This window comes from Aspergillus undulatus (genome assembly GCF_047715775.1).
Source record: "Aspergillus undulatus strain CBS 261.88 unplaced genomic scaffold BDV17scaffold_9, whole genome shotgun sequence".
Taxonomy (NCBI): domain Eukaryota; kingdom Fungi; phylum Ascomycota; class Eurotiomycetes; order Eurotiales; family Aspergillaceae; genus Aspergillus; species Aspergillus undulatus.
The window spans coordinates 16,469-32,679 of record NW_027396613.1 but is presented as its reverse complement, the minus strand read 5'-3'; the positions used below and the strand labels follow the sequence as shown (position 1 = coordinate 32,679).

At 50.7% G+C, this 16,211-nt stretch overlaps 7 protein-coding genes across 7 annotated transcripts; 5 read left to right on the top strand and 2 right to left on the bottom strand.

Annotated features, from left to right (window-relative positions):
* Nucleotides 1-43: 43 nt before the first annotated feature.
* irs4 lies at nucleotides 44-1,863 on the top strand. Its single transcript, XM_073756983.1, has one exon. The coding sequence runs from the start codon at nucleotides 210-212 to the stop codon at nucleotides 1,830-1,832; it is 1,623 nt and encodes a 540-aa protein (XP_073618337.1). The 5' UTR covers nucleotides 44-209; the 3' UTR covers nucleotides 1,833-1,863.
* A 714-nt stretch (nucleotides 1,864-2,577) lies between these two features.
* Nucleotides 2,578-5,403, top strand: BDV17DRAFT_301764 (uncharacterized protein; the record flags this gene model as incomplete). The annotated part of the gene is made up of 9 exons (XM_073764310.1): nucleotides 2,578-2,711; nucleotides 2,846-2,891; nucleotides 3,016-3,169; nucleotides 3,243-3,450; nucleotides 3,501-4,134; nucleotides 4,243-4,311; nucleotides 4,368-4,615; nucleotides 4,673-5,298; nucleotides 5,360-5,403. The coding sequence occupies 9 exons, from the start codon at nucleotides 2,578-2,580 to the stop codon at nucleotides 5,401-5,403; spliced, it is 2,163 nt and encodes a 720-aa protein (XP_073618336.1).
* Nucleotides 5,360-8,472, bottom strand: BDV17DRAFT_238622 (uncharacterized protein). Its single transcript, XM_073755903.1, has 3 exons — nucleotides 8,266-8,472; nucleotides 6,140-8,184; nucleotides 5,360-6,065 (listed from the first exon to the last, which is right to left on the bottom strand). The coding sequence occupies exons 1-3, from the start codon at nucleotides 8,362-8,364 to the stop codon at nucleotides 5,807-5,809; spliced, it is 2,403 nt and encodes an 800-aa protein (XP_073618335.1). The 5' UTR covers nucleotides 8,365-8,472; the 3' UTR covers nucleotides 5,360-5,806.
* A 200-nt stretch (nucleotides 8,473-8,672) lies between these two features.
* Nucleotides 8,673-11,328, top strand: spb1 (rRNA methyltransferase spb1). Its single transcript, XM_073756982.1, has 4 exons — nucleotides 8,673-8,759; nucleotides 8,821-8,970; nucleotides 9,020-10,664; nucleotides 10,723-11,328. The coding sequence occupies exons 1-4, from the start codon at nucleotides 8,742-8,744 to the stop codon at nucleotides 11,277-11,279; spliced, it is 2,370 nt and encodes a 789-aa protein (XP_073618334.1). The 5' UTR covers nucleotides 8,673-8,741; the 3' UTR covers nucleotides 11,280-11,328.
* Nucleotides 11,329-11,641: 313 nt separating this feature from the next.
* dot1 (histone methyltransferase DOT1) lies at nucleotides 11,642-13,219 on the top strand (the record flags this gene model as incomplete). Its single annotated transcript, XM_073759825.1, has 2 exons — nucleotides 11,642-12,192; nucleotides 12,256-13,219. The coding sequence occupies 2 exons, from the start codon at nucleotides 11,642-11,644 to the stop codon at nucleotides 13,217-13,219; spliced, it is 1,515 nt and encodes a 504-aa protein (XP_073618333.1).
* A 335-nt stretch (nucleotides 13,220-13,554) lies between these two features.
* BDV17DRAFT_280058 (ATG16 family protein) lies at nucleotides 13,555-14,310 on the bottom strand (the record flags this gene model as incomplete). Its single annotated transcript, XM_073759824.1, has 3 exons — nucleotides 13,555-13,713; nucleotides 13,780-14,147; nucleotides 14,226-14,310. 3 exons carry the CDS (start codon nucleotides 14,308-14,310, stop codon nucleotides 13,555-13,557), a joined length of 612 nt encoding a protein of 203 aa, XP_073618332.1.
* A 142-nt stretch (nucleotides 14,311-14,452) lies between these two features.
* On the top strand, nucleotides 14,453-16,206 carry rab7 (Rab family GTPase YPT7). Its single transcript, XM_073756981.1, has 6 exons — nucleotides 14,453-14,779; nucleotides 14,841-14,894; nucleotides 14,957-15,052; nucleotides 15,101-15,280; nucleotides 15,331-15,478; nucleotides 15,534-16,206. Exons 1-6 carry the CDS (start codon nucleotides 14,750-14,752, stop codon nucleotides 15,644-15,646), a joined length of 621 nt encoding a protein of 206 aa, XP_073618331.1. The 5' UTR covers nucleotides 14,453-14,749; the 3' UTR covers nucleotides 15,647-16,206.
* The last annotated feature ends 5 nt before the right edge of the window (nucleotides 16,207-16,211 follow it).

The window sequence follows — 16,211 nt, the reverse complement described above, 5'->3', positions numbered from 1 at the left end:
AGACATAGCAACGGTCACATACATATGTCATCCGTTGGAGCTTCTCGGCTGAGCGACCTCGACCGGGGCTGACACGAGCCTCATTTCAGCTGAAATTAAGTACCTGAATCAATCTCTAATTTTCTTCCAACAAATATCGTTATCCTCCACCGGCCTCTCGACGTCTCTCGAGTCCCGACCATGGTCCGCATCTAAAGTTCGTCCCACGAATGCCGGTCAAGCCAGGTACGTCCTCGCGGGATCGCCGCCGACCTCTTCCTCCCCGCACTAATGTGAACGCGACAAACTCGCCCACGCCCGCTGCCCTGCAAGGCGCTCTCCTGGCCTTCAACTATGCTACACCTCCAAAATCACGTTCTCCTATGACAATGGCAGATCGTCCTCCAGCTTCGCTTCCAGATTCCGACCCTGAGCCTCCGCCAGAGCTTCCGGAGCCCGGTTCCATAAAGGACAAAATCGCCATTTTCAGCGCAAATTCAACCACGCTTACCCCGAATGACCGCCCTAAGTCTGCTGTCGGAAGTGTGCCGGACATTACTCGACAGAAAAGCCCACAGTTACTTGCTGCTGAGATTGCCGCAGCAAACTCACCCGCGCCCAGCAAGATTTCGAGCGTGGACACGCAGAAAGCCCAGTCACAACAATTTGGCAATGCACCGGACCGAGACCTGCCATCGCCAATTCCTATCCGAAAACCGATGGTGAACCCTCGGTTGTTAGATTCATATCTGGATGATCCTCACAAGCTTTCACCTCCAAAGTCCTATCTCGATCAAAACCCCGCCTTTTCCGAATCCTCGACATCCCCTCGACCACCACCAATAACAAAGCCACGTCCTCCTGTACCACGAAAACCGTCGCCTGCCTTTAGTGAACCTGCAGCAATTGAGAATCGCTTTGAGAATCGCAAAAGATACGACAAGTCTCCCAGTGGCCCTTTTCCCCTCCGCACCAAAACCTCTGCTTCTACATTACCTGGGGCGCGGGCGCCTACACTACCACCGCGACGAGCCGCAACCGTGCAAGAGGCGCCAGAACCGCCACCTATTCCAAGAAAGTCTCCCAGCAAATCTTCCGCGTGGCCGTCGAGCCCAAGCGTTGTATCGCTATACAGCCAGTCACAGAACCGCAGTAGCACGAGCGTGCTTGACAGCGTCACTGATGCGAGCAGGGATGGGGCTTCGGATGCAGTGGCAGCTTCTTCACTAGCGTCGAACCGAGCAGCACTCCAGGCAAGAAAGACGCCACCGCCTCCTCCACCATCGCGGAGACGAAGGTCTCGATCTCGCTCGCTCCTTCAGCTCCAGTCTAAGAAAGATCGCACACCTAATCCTAGCCCAGGGGGTCTCCGTGAGACGCTCCGACCACAAGTCAAATCGGACGATGAGAGTGACAATCGAAACCGCCGCCAACACAGGAACCGCATCATCAACAAGCATCCCCATAAGCACCAGGAAGGTGATCGCAAACGATGGAGAAGTGAAGTTACGGAGAAGGAGCGCAAGAGATATGAGGGCGTGTGGGCCGCAAACAAAGGGCTGCTCATACCCCCTGGAATGTATCCTCCAGAAGCAATGGATATGGTTGTGAATCTTGTAGTCCGAGACATTTGGGTGCGAAGCCGGTTGCCAACCCACGTCCTGGAGCAGGTCTGGAACCTCGTGGACGGGCAGAACATCGGCCTGCTTAGCCGGGCAGAGTTTGTGGTGGGTACGTGGTTAATCGATCAGTCTCTCAAAGGACATAAGCTTCCGACGGTGGTTCCTGAAAGTGTCTGGGCCAGTGTCACTCATGTTCCCGGCATCATTCTAGAGCCTTTAACCAAGCGTTAGACTATAGCATAGGATTGAGAGTAATGGCTATGACCTGTACATACATTTTCATTAATCTGATAGCAGTAATTCCACGCAGTGTGTTATGTCTACTATGTCCTCGCCGCCCCGAATTGACGAGTGACCTTGAGGAGCTGGACGTTTCATCATCGTAAGAGGCACTCTTAGACAGCTAGGTGTCACGTGACATTGTCACCAAAAGGGAAGGGGCGAGGGAATCCCGAGAAAACAGCAGGCGCACTGGACCATGGACAATCGAACCAAGATGAAGCGATCACAGATAACTCCATTCTGCTCCTCCATCCAATTGTGTGCGCTTCCCTTGCTGCATTTTCTCAGGCACTGCAGGATCTGCACTGCAATTATGTGACAGCGCCTCACGGGGCCACATTATCGCTGTCCGCCAGAACCAAATCCCGAACACCCTGTTCGGGATTTGAACTCTTCCCGTCCCAGCTATGGCTGATTAAGAATAAGCCCCGTCTGGTCTTTCTGCGACTAAATGATCCACGCTCTATATCAGACCACTCTTTTGGACCCTGGTTATTTTTTAGGTCGGTTTTCCCCGCGGCTGAGCATTCGGGGTTGTTTGTTCATTGCACTATCTCGCTTTCTGGAGCGATGCGTAGCCTCAGACTCCCAGACAGTGGATGATGGTAGCACGCTTTTGAGAGGCTGCACAACCACTCTCACGACCTTGGGCCTAGAGTTATCTCGATCGTTGATGAATCATCCAGGATTCATCATGGTTTTAGACCAATTTGACCGTCAGTTGGATCATAATGGCGTCTCGACAGTCACACAGTCTATCACTCCGAGGCCCACCGTGGTCCGCAAGAAATTCGCAAAGCCCCCAGTCAAGGTAGCTTGCCTGGCTTGGTAAGGAACGCCATGGCTTATATTGCCATTCCTTTGAACCTTTGTTTCTTTCCAATGCTGGGGAGAAAGCTTGTACACCAAACAAGCTCACGCTGTTTGTTTGTTGCATAAACCTTAACTAATTCGTATCACAGTCGTTCTTCGAGGACACGCTGTGATGGCCAGGATCCTTGCGCCAACGTAGGCCTTCCCCTTTGCTGTCTCTAGTCCAGTTTAGTCCCCTTACTTTGTTTTGACACCCGCTATCTGACACCCGCTATTCGAGGTATGTTCAGCTTTACTGATACAAGTGATCTATATCAAGTGTCTCAGCAAGAAAAGAAAGTGCTCTTATCTGCCCAGCAAACGCGGAGGCCCAAGGAAGAAGAAGAAGCATTCACTTCCAGCAGAGGATAATGTCCGACAAGATGAAGCTGAGCACCCAATCACCACACCACTATCCCCCGATTTTGAGGATTGTATGTTAAACCAATTACCGTCTTACTTGAGCAAAGCCCACCAAATCCCGAAATCAAGCTAATCAGATGACAGCCGCGCTATTTGGCCAAATCGACCTGTTATCCGCTCCTGCAGCTGGACTCAGAACATTGGACTTCTCGCCAGATGTTCAATCTTTGTTTGCGGGTCTCTTCGTTCCAAGTGATGGCGATCATAACCATGCTCAAATGGAGCCGACACCATCTTTATCGAGCGTGTCATCAACGTCAGTGGTCAGAACTTACGGCAGTGAACATGAAATGTAAGCTTAACTTACAGAGGGGTGGTTGAACTTGACTAACGTGGAATCAGCCTGAATGCCTATTATGATTTCATTCATAACTATTTTCCTATCCTGCCGCCAAGGGTAACACCCACCTTCATTGACAGACCTTTGGATGGCATCGGTTCCTATTCAGAGTCTCCTTCTGAGCAACCAATACTTGCCTACCAACCTCGCTCTCCTCTCAGTTTGGCCATGTCCGCTGTTCTAGCATTGGTACCGCATCCAAATGACCCAGAACCATCATCCCCCAGCTCCATCATCCGACGCAGGACATTTGCACACATTTTCGCGCAATTGTCCAATGCCAGCATTGAATCCGATTGCGAGCTCCACGATTCCCCTGCAAACCCATTTGAGGGTTTGCCTAGCAGCCACTCACTCATCAACCGCGAACCCCTGCATCCTCATACTCCAGTAGGGCTGGAGTCCCTTCTTGCGTTATTAGTGCTTTCTGTATACGAATACACCCAACGCGGAAATCTCTTGAAAATGAGATATCGTGCTGGACAAGCATTGGCAATAGCGCTTGAAATGCGACTCCATTCCCTTGGTGAAGAGCACGATGAATATGCAGAAGCTCGGCGAAGGGCTTGGTGGATGACGGTAATGCCATGTCTGTTCTCAAGCTGTAGTGCATCGCTGACTCAAAGCTTGTGTATAGTACTACTGCGTCCTCCAAGGCGCCATTGTCACCACGACAGTAAGTCTTCCCATACAGAGATCCCACCTTGGTTCTTCAATTCAGTCTCTAATGCTTGTGATAACCAGCCTCTCTCCATTGATGCAAATGATTCTCAATTTGTGACACCCTATCCTCGGTTTTCCACTGATCCCGATGTAAGTCTTCTAGCCAGCGGATTGTCAAGCAGTATGATATCTGACGGTATTCCCAGGGCTGGTCTATTTTGATTCAATCCCAGCAAATTCTAGTCACGGCCACTCAATTTGTTATCGACCTGAAGAAGTGTATTCCAACGCGAACCAATATGTCATATATTTTTGAGAGCATGCAGCGTCTTGACACATGGGCTAGTACGATACTGGCGCAGTCAAGTCTACCAATTCCGCCTACTGACGGTATTTTGCCAGAGCGCACAACAGCGCAGAGCATCCGTGTTATCTCACGTATAAAGCTGTCCAGGTTCGTGTCCATTACCCTGGTCTAAGATAGGATAGATAGGATCTAACCCTTTCTTAGCGCCCAGATCAAAATTCATCGCTTCAGAGCATTCTCAGATATACCAATCTTTCTCAAAAGACACTGCGATTTGACGAAGGCCAATTCTGATGAGCCCATGTCGGAAAGTCCGGCCAAAATTTCAAATCATCCGGAAGAAATCTCGAGCATTGGGTGTTCCTGCAGTAGCTTGGATCAGTTCCAGCAGTCCTCGTCAAGCGAGTCCGCACCGTCATCCACGTCATCTACATCCTCCGAAATCCAGTCGATACCCCAATACTCGTTCATTGGCGAGTTCCCTTTCACCAGCCAACACTCTGCGAGAGTTTGCTTGAGAGCATCCTTATTATTATCTCACATGTTTCAAAGTTTACCCATGCCTCAGCCGCTCAGTGACCACAACCACTCCGCCCCTGTCCTGCAACTATTACCGCAGAACCAATACCCGCGAACAATGCCGTCCTTCGCCTGCTGCCTGATGCAAGGCAGCTACGCATTGCTGATGATATTCTACCGAATGAGCTTAGAAAAGCAGGCCAATCAACAGTCTGTCAGACTCACCGAAGAACTTCGTCAGGGTCTCGGACGGATTATAACGGCCGCTACTAATTACACAATCTCTTTTGAAGCTTTGAATGGCATGAAAGGTGAGTTGACTCCGGGTGCTGGTGTCGTGTAGAGAAAATAGCTAACGGCAATCAATCCCAGATGACATTCAAGGTGCGTACGACACGGCGTTCTTGCAAGGGTAGAGGGTGCCCTACGTAGCTAGTTTGATTTACGCATATCGGACATTGGAGGATGGTACTGGGAGTGGCTGAAGCCTACTCTTAATACTCATTTTTCTGGTAACATATACCCACTGATTTATTTTTGCCTAATCCTAGGTGCACATAATGGAATATACCATCTCCGCTAGCAAATCTCATATTGACTATCCTCAACCCTAAGCTCGAAGATCGCTAAGGTTTTTTTCACCATGAGCACCCACTCCCCATCCAAAGCACAAGCCAACTCAATCGGGATTGACCTTCTACAGTATCTACCGGTTCGTAGTCCACGCCATCCATAAAATGACCCAAGAGCGACAAGACGCCAACCGCACTCCCCAAAATATATCATTGTATAATAACATGATTGATAGTAGTAGGGTACTCAAAGTTTAGACCGAATACCTTCTAAGCGAAACTTTACATCTTTGAGAACCTTACTCGTCGGCTTCCAGTCATCAAACTGTTTCAAGAGCTCCATGGTCTCATTGTATAATTCGTGCCGCACGTATTCTTCTTCTAAGAGGCCGCGCATAGCGAATGGGAGAATATATGGGTTTGTTGCTGGCGGTGGGTGGTCGCGTTTTATGTAGAGGGGTGCGTTTGAGACGGGCGATGTTTCGAGGGCGAATTCGATGGCGAGGCTGGTGGTTTGTCAGTTACTATAGAACTTCGCGGATTGGTGGTATAGTTAATGAGTAGGACAGTAGTGACATACCGGTATACTGCATCGTCATCGTAAAGCCGCGAGTGGCCGTCTCCCGTGTAAAGACTGCCGGCTAACGGGGAACTTAGTTCGCGGATCAGGCCGTGGTCCGATATGCCGAGGTTGCGGAGCTTAAGGGCAAATCCGACTAAGTGCGAGACGAAGCTTGGTGCGTGGACTCTGCCGTCGACGAAAGCTGCACGATAGATGTACGGATGGGAAACAGGAGAGAACAACGACGACTCTAGGGAGACGAGTTGATCGTCGATACTTCCGATGTAAGAAATGCGTACTCCAAAGTCAATGCATGCCCTCAGGGCGGACTCGTAGTCCTTGGATACCTGGCTGTACGGCAACGCGAACTCGAAGAGTTCCCCGGCAGAGCCACTGATCCACCTCGACCTGTAATCTGCGAAAGGTCCCAGGTTCACACCAGCCATTGCACAAATTCCGATTCGATTGGCGTTGATGCAGCCGAAGGCAATCAATTTGGCCACTAGCATTATCGCAACTGGGACGCCCTGGCTGTGGCATGCAATCAGAATGAAATCAGCGCGTCTGATTTCTTCCATCCAATTGAGAAGAAGTTTCCAAAGTAAAACCACTCGTTCTGCGATTCGTCCTTCACCTTCCAGTGCGACTTTTTCGATTTCACAAGTATATCCTTGATCATCTGTGTACTTGCGTATAGCTTCAGCGGCCTTATTCGAAAACCGGACGGACGTTCCGGTGGGTTGACCGAGAACGCTCCGTATGAATGGGGCGGGAAAGTAGCCATGAACCCCGATGGCGAGCGCTCTCCTTATGCGTGGAGGATACGGAATCTTGAAGACATGTTGATTACTGGGCTCTTTGTTGTAGTGGAGGAATCGGCCGATCGATTGAAGAAGCGTAGGCCTATCTTGTAAGGCGAAGGTATCCTTGAATTGCGGAAGGACCTGATTGGGTATGATCTTCTGTAGTTGTTTTGACGCCTCCGGGGCAGCTGGGGCTGGAGCTTCTAATGGTTTTGATGCAGTATTGTCCAGCACCGATTGCTGAGCTGGGGGAACCTTGACTTTCGCGCTTCCTTTGTGGGTAACTTCTGTCTTCTGCCCAGGCCCTGTCTCAAAGGTACTCGTCGACTGCTCGGTAGTCGCATCTTTGCTTATGGTGGCCTCCGCAGTCTGGGCATCTTGTGTTTTTCCCTGCGTCGAATCTCCGAAAAAATAAGTCCACGCAGATGGCTTATAGCTCGCACTAACCGGGGTGGCGGAGCCACTGTCTGCTTTTGTAGGCCCATGTTCCTCTTGCGGGCCGGTTGGCGCGGCAGGGGTAGGAGCCTGTTCTTCGGTCACGGGGGCTTCATCCTTGGGCTCTTCAGGCCCTTTAGATGGCGATGATCCGTACCACATCTGAAGCCACGAACGCTTCTGCGACGTCGATGCAACCTCCGCGACCTCGAGGGGTTTATCTTGGCTTTCTTGACCTTCTTGGCTAAGCTTTGGAGCTACGGACACGTCGTCCTGCTTCAGGGGTGGTTCAGTTGCTGGAACTCCAGGTTCCGGAGGTTGTTCTGACGATGGATTCGTAGTTGGATCACCCCACACTGCCTTACCGTTGGCGAACGGTGTGTATACCCAAGAGAACCATCCACTAGATTGATTTGTCGCCGTGCCCTGGTTGTCCTGATCCACAGACTCATCGGCTGTGTCCGATTGAGGAGCGCCTGGTTTATCTGGGTTTGTCACGCTATTGTCCCTTGACTCCTCTTTATCTTTATCATCGGTATGTTCTGTTGAACCGGGGTCCGGCTGGGGCTCCTCTGCGGGGGCAGATGTGGAACCATCAGAAGCAATGTTGATGCGGGTTGTTGCGACGGTCGCGGGGAGTGATCTCGTAGATCCGCCCACTCTCTTCGTGAGTTGAAGGGAAGGATGCCGTTGTTGTTTTGGAGATTCGAGCTGGGATGTAGATGCAGACGCGGCGCTGGATAGGTTGTGTTTAGCCATCGCGATGCTCTCACGGGCAACCTCGGTAACTGGAGCCGCTTTCGCAGGCCAGACACTTGGAGGCCACTTCATACAAGTCAGCTACAGAACCGAAGCACATTCTACATTTGGGAAGGAGCAGTAGCCAGGCAAAAGCTGGCGACTTACTAGAGTACTTCGAGAGCTGGTACTTTCCCTGCTCGGCGAAGAAGTACCAGGCGATTGGGGGCTAGGTTTTACTCTCTTGCGAGGACCCGTGGACGCCATGGAAACTGCAATAAGAACATCACCAAGACTGAGAACAATATGGTATATGAGACTGAGACGCTGAAGTGAAGAAGATACAACAAAGAGCTAAAAACAGAAAACTATGCTTCGTTTGCAAGGTCATTGTCCGGACTCTCTCCCACTGATCACACATCACATGCTGTCAGCGGGCCTCACCGCCTTTACTTATCGCCTGAGGCGTCAACTTGTGGCTGGTGCGCCGTGACTAAGAAGGGGAAAGTGTGGGGCGGGTTCCAGGCCGATAACTTTTTTTTTTCTTAGATAAACCTCCGACTCTCAAGAACAGGCTTCATCGACAGGTTAATTTTGTCGCCCCGGACTGCTGCCGAGCTCGTCTCGACACCCGGTATCTCATAATGGCGATCCAGAAAAAGGTACGCGTCTTGGTTGAAAGCAGGATGTTGAAAACAGCGTCCATGTACTGATTTTTCATAGCACGGTAAAGGTCGTTTGGATAAGTGGTATCGTCTGGCGAAGGAGAAGGGATACCGAGCAAGAGCGGCGTTCAAGCTGGTACAACTGAACAAAAAATATGGGTTCTTGGAAAAGAGCAAAGTTTTGCTGGATCTTTGCGCGGCACCAGGAGTAGGTACACTATGCTTTTCTATTCGCGCGGTATGCTAACAACTGAAAGTCATGGTGTCAAGTTGCAGCGGAATGCATGCCTGCTCAGAGTTTAATCGTCGGAGTTGACTTGGCCCCCATCAAACCCATCCCTCGAGTCATCACCTTCCAGAACGATATTACCACCGAGAAATGCCGCGCCACGATTCGAGGCCATCTCAAGCACTGGAAAGCGGATACTGTTCTACACGATGGTGCCCCGAACGTTGGTACGGCGTGGGTGCAGGATGCTTTCTCCCAAGCGGAGCTGGTACTAGAATCTCTCAAGCTTGCTACAGAGTTTCTGGCGGAAGGCGGTACATTCGTTACAAAAGTCTTTCGCTCGAAGGATTACAACCCTCTGCTGTGGGTTTTCAAGCAGCTGTTCTCGTCCGTCGAAGCGACTAAACCCCCTTCCTCCCGAAACGTCTCCGCCGAAATCTTCGTTGTCTGCCGCGGCTTTAAAGCACCGAAGCGCATGGACCCCAAGTTCCTCGACCCCAAACATGTCTTTGCAGAGCTCGCAGATCCCACTCCGAATAACGAAGCCAAGGTGTTCAACCCGGAGAAGAAGAAGCGGAAGAGAGAGGGTTATGAGGAAGGGGACTGGACTCAGTTCAAGGAGGTTCCGGTAACCGAATTCATCAACACCACAGACCCGATTTCAATTCTTGGTTCATGCAACAAGCTCAGTTTCCAGCAATTACCGGGAGGAGACCTTGCTTTGGCCACTTTGGATCGGCTGCCCGAGACGACCGATGAAATTCGGAATTGCTGTGAAGATTTGAAAGTCCTCGGTAAAAAAGAGTTCAGGAATCTCCTTCGATGGCGTCTCAAAGTTCGTGAGAAGTTCGGTTTGGTGGTAAAGCAGAGGCCAGCCAAGACTGAAGAGGCCGAAGAAGTTGCTGAAATTGCTCCCATGGATGACGAACTTGCCATCCAAGAAGAGCTTCTTCGTCTAAAAGAGAAGGAGAGTTCAAGGAGCAAGAAAGAAAGACGCAAGGAAAACGAGAAGAAGCGCAAAGAAATCGTCCGAATGCAAATGCATATGACGACACCGATGGATATTGGTATTGAACAACTAGGGCCTAATGGAGAAGACGCTACATTCTCACTTAAGCGCGCCGAGAGAGCCGGGGCAAAAGATGTCATGGCATCAGGCAAAGAAATGGCAATTGAGAGTGAAAGCGAAGAATCCGAGTCAGAGTCCGAATACGAGAGCGACGATGAAGAAGATCGTTTGGAGAGGGAACTCGATTCGCTCTACGAGCAGTATCAAGAGAGCAAAGAAAACAAGGATTCAAAACTGCGAGCAAAGAAAGCTCGCAAAGATTACGAAGCTGAAGAGTGGGAAGGGTTTTCCGATTCCGACAAAGAAGGCAGTGACGATGAGGCAGACGATGCTGAATCAAAGGCGCCAGCCCTTCCCACAAACGGTGCTCTCTCGAACAACGCTGCATTGTTCTTTGACCAGGATATCTTCCAAGGCCTAGAGGATGTAGGTGATGAGGAAGACGATACGGACAGCGGAACGGTAGAGGACGAGAAACCAGAGAGCAAAACCGCCGTTGAGAAGCCCAAGGCTAAAGAGACCAAGAAGAACAAGCCATCTGAAGATTCTTCGGATGACGAATTCGAAGAGACCGATGAGCCGCGCAAGAAGAACGGTCAACTTGGTAAGTGACCCAGAAATGCTAATCTGGATTGAAAGACCTTTACTAATTCACATTCTAGACATTGATATCATTACGGCCGAGGCTATGGCGCTGGCTCAGTCGATGGCTACTGGAGAGAAGAAGTCACAGGATGTGTTCGATGACGGGTTCAACCGGTACTCCTTCCGAGACGTGGATGGTCTTCCGGAATGGTTCCTCGATGATGAGGGTCAGCACAGTAAACCTAACCGGCCAATCACGAAGGCAGCGGCTGCTGCAATCCAGGAGAAGATGCGTGCTATCAACGCCCGCCCCATCAAGAAGGTGTTGGAAGCCAAGGGCCGCAAGAAGTTCAAGGCAGCACAGAAGATCGAAAAACTCCGCAAAAAGTCCGCGTTGCTTGCGGACGACGACACACTCAGCGAGAGAGACAAGGCGCAGGCAATCGCGCGAATGATGAGCCGAGCGGCCAAGAAGAAGCCCAAGCAGCAAGTGAAGGTGGTTGTTGCCAAGGGAGGCAACCGGGGTATCTCTGGCCGGCCCAAGGGTGTCAAGGGCAAGTACAAGATCGTGGACGCGAGAATGAAGAAGGATGTGCGGGCTCAGAAGCGACTGGCGAAAAAGAAGCAGAAATAGACTGCACATTGTACATATATAGATAGTCGAGAGAACTGATACCCGTGAACGAACTACTTCAAAGCATGTATAGTGGGCCCAGAGCCATGGGTGTGGATATGACTAAGAGTGGCGACTTTATCGATCGGCAGCAGCGCTTGCTCTCTTCGCCCGCCAGCATCTCACGCGGGCTCGGGCTGGTTTTGCGCATTCGCTCACGCTCTCTTTTACCCTTTTCTCTCGTTATTCTGCGGTGTGGTCGTACATATGATACTCCAGTATATTTAGTGTTTTTGTCCATATTGAAACCCCTCTTTTCTTTTAACTCTGGATTTTCTTCTTTTCTGTACTATACCCCCCAGCCCGGCCGCCGCCCCTCCTCGATGGGATTCTTTGACCACCTTCAGAAAGGAGGAGGCTTCACGCTCCAGGCAAAGAAACCTCAGATTCGCCAGGTCATTCAGTCCCGCCCAGTCCCTCCTTCGCGTTCGTCCTCTCAACCAGCAAATAAAGCGACGCCCCGAACTCTCTCCGCCGAGCCTCGAAAGAAGCCTAGACAGTCCGCCAGCCGGTCAGCCTCGGGTGATGGGGATTACCCACCATCAAACCGACGGTTGACGCCTTTTCGAAACCGGAAACGTCCGACTCCTGAGCAGCGTCTGTCCAGCGACGATGACGACGATGGGAGTGACACGGATACCTCTCTCGAAGTACGTAAACGCGCGCGGACAGGCGAGAGCGCGGAGCCGGATTATGCGCGACGACTGCGGTCAGTGAAGGCTTTTTCTGGGGACGAAACCAAGGCGCTTCCTATCGTGCACGCATCGGAGATCACGTCTGTGCAGAAATCGGGAAAGTTTAAGCCAGCATTTGGAGATACAGGCCAAACCTCGGAGATACTTCTGCAGTATCCCAGTGCGACGCCAAAGGAAAGGTAGGAATAGTTGCTGGACGCTCGTAATATTCGCATTTTAGCTAACGGTGTTTTTCGGCTTAGGTACGAGGTCGTGGCTCCCCGCGACGACGACGAGTTCAAACCCCTCGACGACATTGTTCAAGTTATCGAAACTGTAACTCAAGCGTACATACCCGAGGATGAACTGGATGAATTTAATGATGAAACGACTGGGATCAAACGAAAAATAAGGCGAGCGCTAGCGCGCTCTTCGGAAACTGAATTTCGCGATTCTGTTAATGAATATAACAAGGCTATTGCACGTTTGCGAGAAAGCGGGAGCATTGCGAAGAAACTCGACGCCACATATCGGTTAAGTTTGCCTCACGTGGAACGGATCTTAACTCAAATCTACTCTCGAATTGTATCGCCGCGAGTCGAGTCTCTTCGACAATATGAGAACGGAACCGACAATGTCTACGGGGAGCTTCTCCCTCGGTTTATCAGCAATATCTTCAAAGAAACCGGGCTAAAATCGAACCACGTCTTTGTTGACCTTGGATCTGGTGTCGGAAACGTTGTCCTGCAAGCAGCCTTGGAAATAGGGTGCGAGAGTTGGGGTTGCGAAATGATGCAAAACGCTTGCGATCTAGCAGAATTTCAACAGGCCGAGTTCAAGGCCCGGTGTCGCCTGTGGGGAATTGCACCGGGTAAAACCCATCTGGTGCGAGGCGACTTCCTCAAGGAACAGAGCATCATCGACGTTTTGAAAAGAGCGGATGTTGTCTTGATTAACAATCAAGCTTTCACGCCGCAGCTCAACAACGAGCTGATCAATCATTTTTTGGATATGAAAGAGGGATGCCAAATTGTCTCCCTCAAGTCTTTCGTCCCTGTCGGCCATAAGATTCAGTCACGAAACCTCAACTCACCCATCAATCTTCTGACAGTGAAGCAGCGACAATATTGGTCCAATAGCGTCAGTTGGACAGATGTCGGAGGCTCCTACTTCATCGCTACGAAAGACAGTTCTCGGCTCAAGGCCTTTTCGGATAGTTTGGCTTAGGCAATGTCTACCACGGCGCCTTGAACCAGTATTTCGGATAGACGTGCTTGTATAAACCTTTCACTTCTCTTGGTGTGCAGACTTTCTGGATAGGAGACTTTGTATTTTTTGATCACATAAACCAAGATACCATTGGCCTAGTATAGCATGTCTATAGATACCTTTGACAGGACAATAAGTGTACTGCCTTTCATTTCATTATCATCATGATAGAAAGGGTTGAGAGCTTGACTCATGCTGAAATACAATCTATCCAGTATACTACTCTAATGCGGAAGGGGGGTATAGGAAGAAAGAAGGGAGCAAGCATCAATTGCCCAGAGAAACGCTGCGTATCACGAGAACTTGGAAGCATCATTCATAGCATCTGCCTCCTTCCCCATCCTAGCCATCCAGCGGTCAACCAGTTCCTGGTTCTCCTTCTGCAGCCGGCCCGTCCGCTCCTCAGCCATATTGAGCTGGAGATTCAACGTCGCCATCTCATCTTGGAAGTCCTAGAAACAACCGAGTGTCAGGCATAACCAACCTCCCCTGCCCAGGGAAAAGAACAGGGTACATACCTCCAACAACTTCGCCTTCCCTCTTAATTCCTCATCTCTATCCTTCAACCGAAGCTGCAGGTGCGTGATCTCGTTCTCCATAGTCTTCAAACGCTTACCATCGGAGGTGTTTCTCTTGCGCAGACGCTCAAGCTCTGTGGTTGCGCGAGCGAGCCGCTCTGAGAGCTCGAAACGAGACCGTTGCGCTTCGGCTAGGTCTGCTCTGGTTGTGGATAGGAGATCTTGTGGAGATGGGCCTGCGGCAGGGGTGGGTTGTTTCTTGGGATCGGCGATTGGGGTAGGTGGTGTAGACCGCTGAGGCGCGCCTTCGTGAACGGTTTTGGGCGTCTCTACCGTAGATGAGGCTGTTCGATCTGCAAACTTGGTATCTGGGCAATCAGCTGACATCAGCCACGTTCAAGTGCTCCAAGATGTATAGGCCGGAGGCAGTGCAAGGCAGTCCCTACATGCATTGTAGATCGAGATGCTGGCCTTCTCACGGCGATCCCGAGCCGCCAGCGCGGCAGTGTACTCCTCCGTCCAGTGGGCCATGTGAGGATATCAAGTCGTGATAAGAGATTCACGAGTGAAGACCGTGTTCAAACGCACATTGCGCGACTAAGCGCAACAGTCAGAGGCTAGCGCTACCCCTCAGGAGAGGAACAGCTGTAGGAGGTCATGCTGTTCGATGCGGAATGTTGGATGAGGCTAAATATAGGCAAACCCCTCGCCGGTATCGATATGGAGGCTCCAGCCACACCGCTTCTTCCACCGCCCGGCTTGGGGTCATGCATCATCGCTGCCGCTGCGGAGCAAGCCCAACTACTCCTCATTCACTCTTCATCTCTCCTGCTACAAGCCGCCTTGTCAGATTTCTTTGCATTATCTCCTTGCGTCCTTGTCAGGACTGATACTTGAGGAATAACTTTTTTATTTGGCTCTAGCCGACCTCTCTCTCGCTCCCCTCCTCTATATACAGCTCAGCCGCACCATGTCGTCACGGAAGAAGGTCATGCTCAAGGTACCCATTCCGCTCTTCCAACGAAGTCCTTACTTGTTGAACTAACATGAATCCTCTCTAGGTCATTATCCTCGGGGATAGCGGTGTCGGTAAAACGAGTTTGATGAACCAATATGTCAGTAGCCTTATCAGCCGCGACTTGTTCACCATTGGCGCTAACGCCCGAATCGCATCCAGGTCAACAAGAAATTCAGCGGAAGCTACAAGGCAACCATCGGAGCTGATTTCCTGACGAAAGAGGTCCTCGTCGATGACCGACTAGTCACGATGCAGGCATGTATCCCACGAACCGTCCTCGGACCGAAGTTAACTCATGGGTAGATCTGGGATACCGCCGGACAAGAACGCTTCCAGTCATTAGGAGTCGCATTCTACCGAGGCGCCGACTGCTGCGTCCTCGTCTACGATGTGAACAACTCGAAGAGCTTTGAGGCACTTGATAGCTGGCGCGATGAGTTCCTTATTCAGGCTAGCCCGCGTGACCCTGAGAGCTTCCCATTTGTTAGTCCTATTTGCTTGTCGGCTGATGCGCCGCGCTAATCGTTTTGCAGGTCGTTATTGGCAACAAGATCGATATGGAAGAAAGCAAACGGATGATTTCTTCTAAACGGGCCATGACTTTCTGTCAATCCAAGGGAAATATTCCATACTTCGAAACCAGTGCAAAGGAAGCTGTCAATGTTGAACAGGCTTTTGAAGGTAATACCTTCTCTGAAAGGACGCCCTTCTTCGAGGCATGACTGACGTCCTCTAGTAATCGCTCGAAGTGCTTTGGCACAGGAAGAAGCGGACGAATACGGCGGTGACTTTACCACGGACCCGATCAACATCCATGATCAAGCCGAGCGCGACGGATGCGCATGCTGATACCCCGATTCGCACAACATCTCGCTGATCATTAATTAATGGCCAAGATCTTATCCTCGTTGCTATGCTTGTAGAGAGCCACTATTCATGGCTCAGAAGCTTGGAGGCCTGCAATTTCCATTCATGAGCGTCTATCTGTATATCCCCGACCTGGGCGTTCGTCGTGTAACACTTCCGCGTCTTTTCTTCCCGTGCTGGTTCGCATTAAGACATCTTGCTGATTTGGCTGTTCTTTCCACTTTATTTGAGAGTATAGCTATGGTTTCTAGGAGTCTGGAATATTATTATCTTACACCCTCTGGCCTGCATAAATGACGAACGGTTCAAAACATGAGACAGCCAAGGCTTGTTCTGTATTTACCCCCTTCCTCTCTTGGAAATAGTTGAAACTGTTAATGTGCTAATGCTTCAATTGGTATGTGTTTTGTATTGGTATCATGACTAGCGTATTGTTTCATATTTGATCCGTTCGTCATATATGCAGGCCAGAGGGTGGATGTTTGGCGTTGCGATCTAGCAATCGCGGGGATCCCGTGATCCCGCGGCATCTCGGTGGATCTCCACG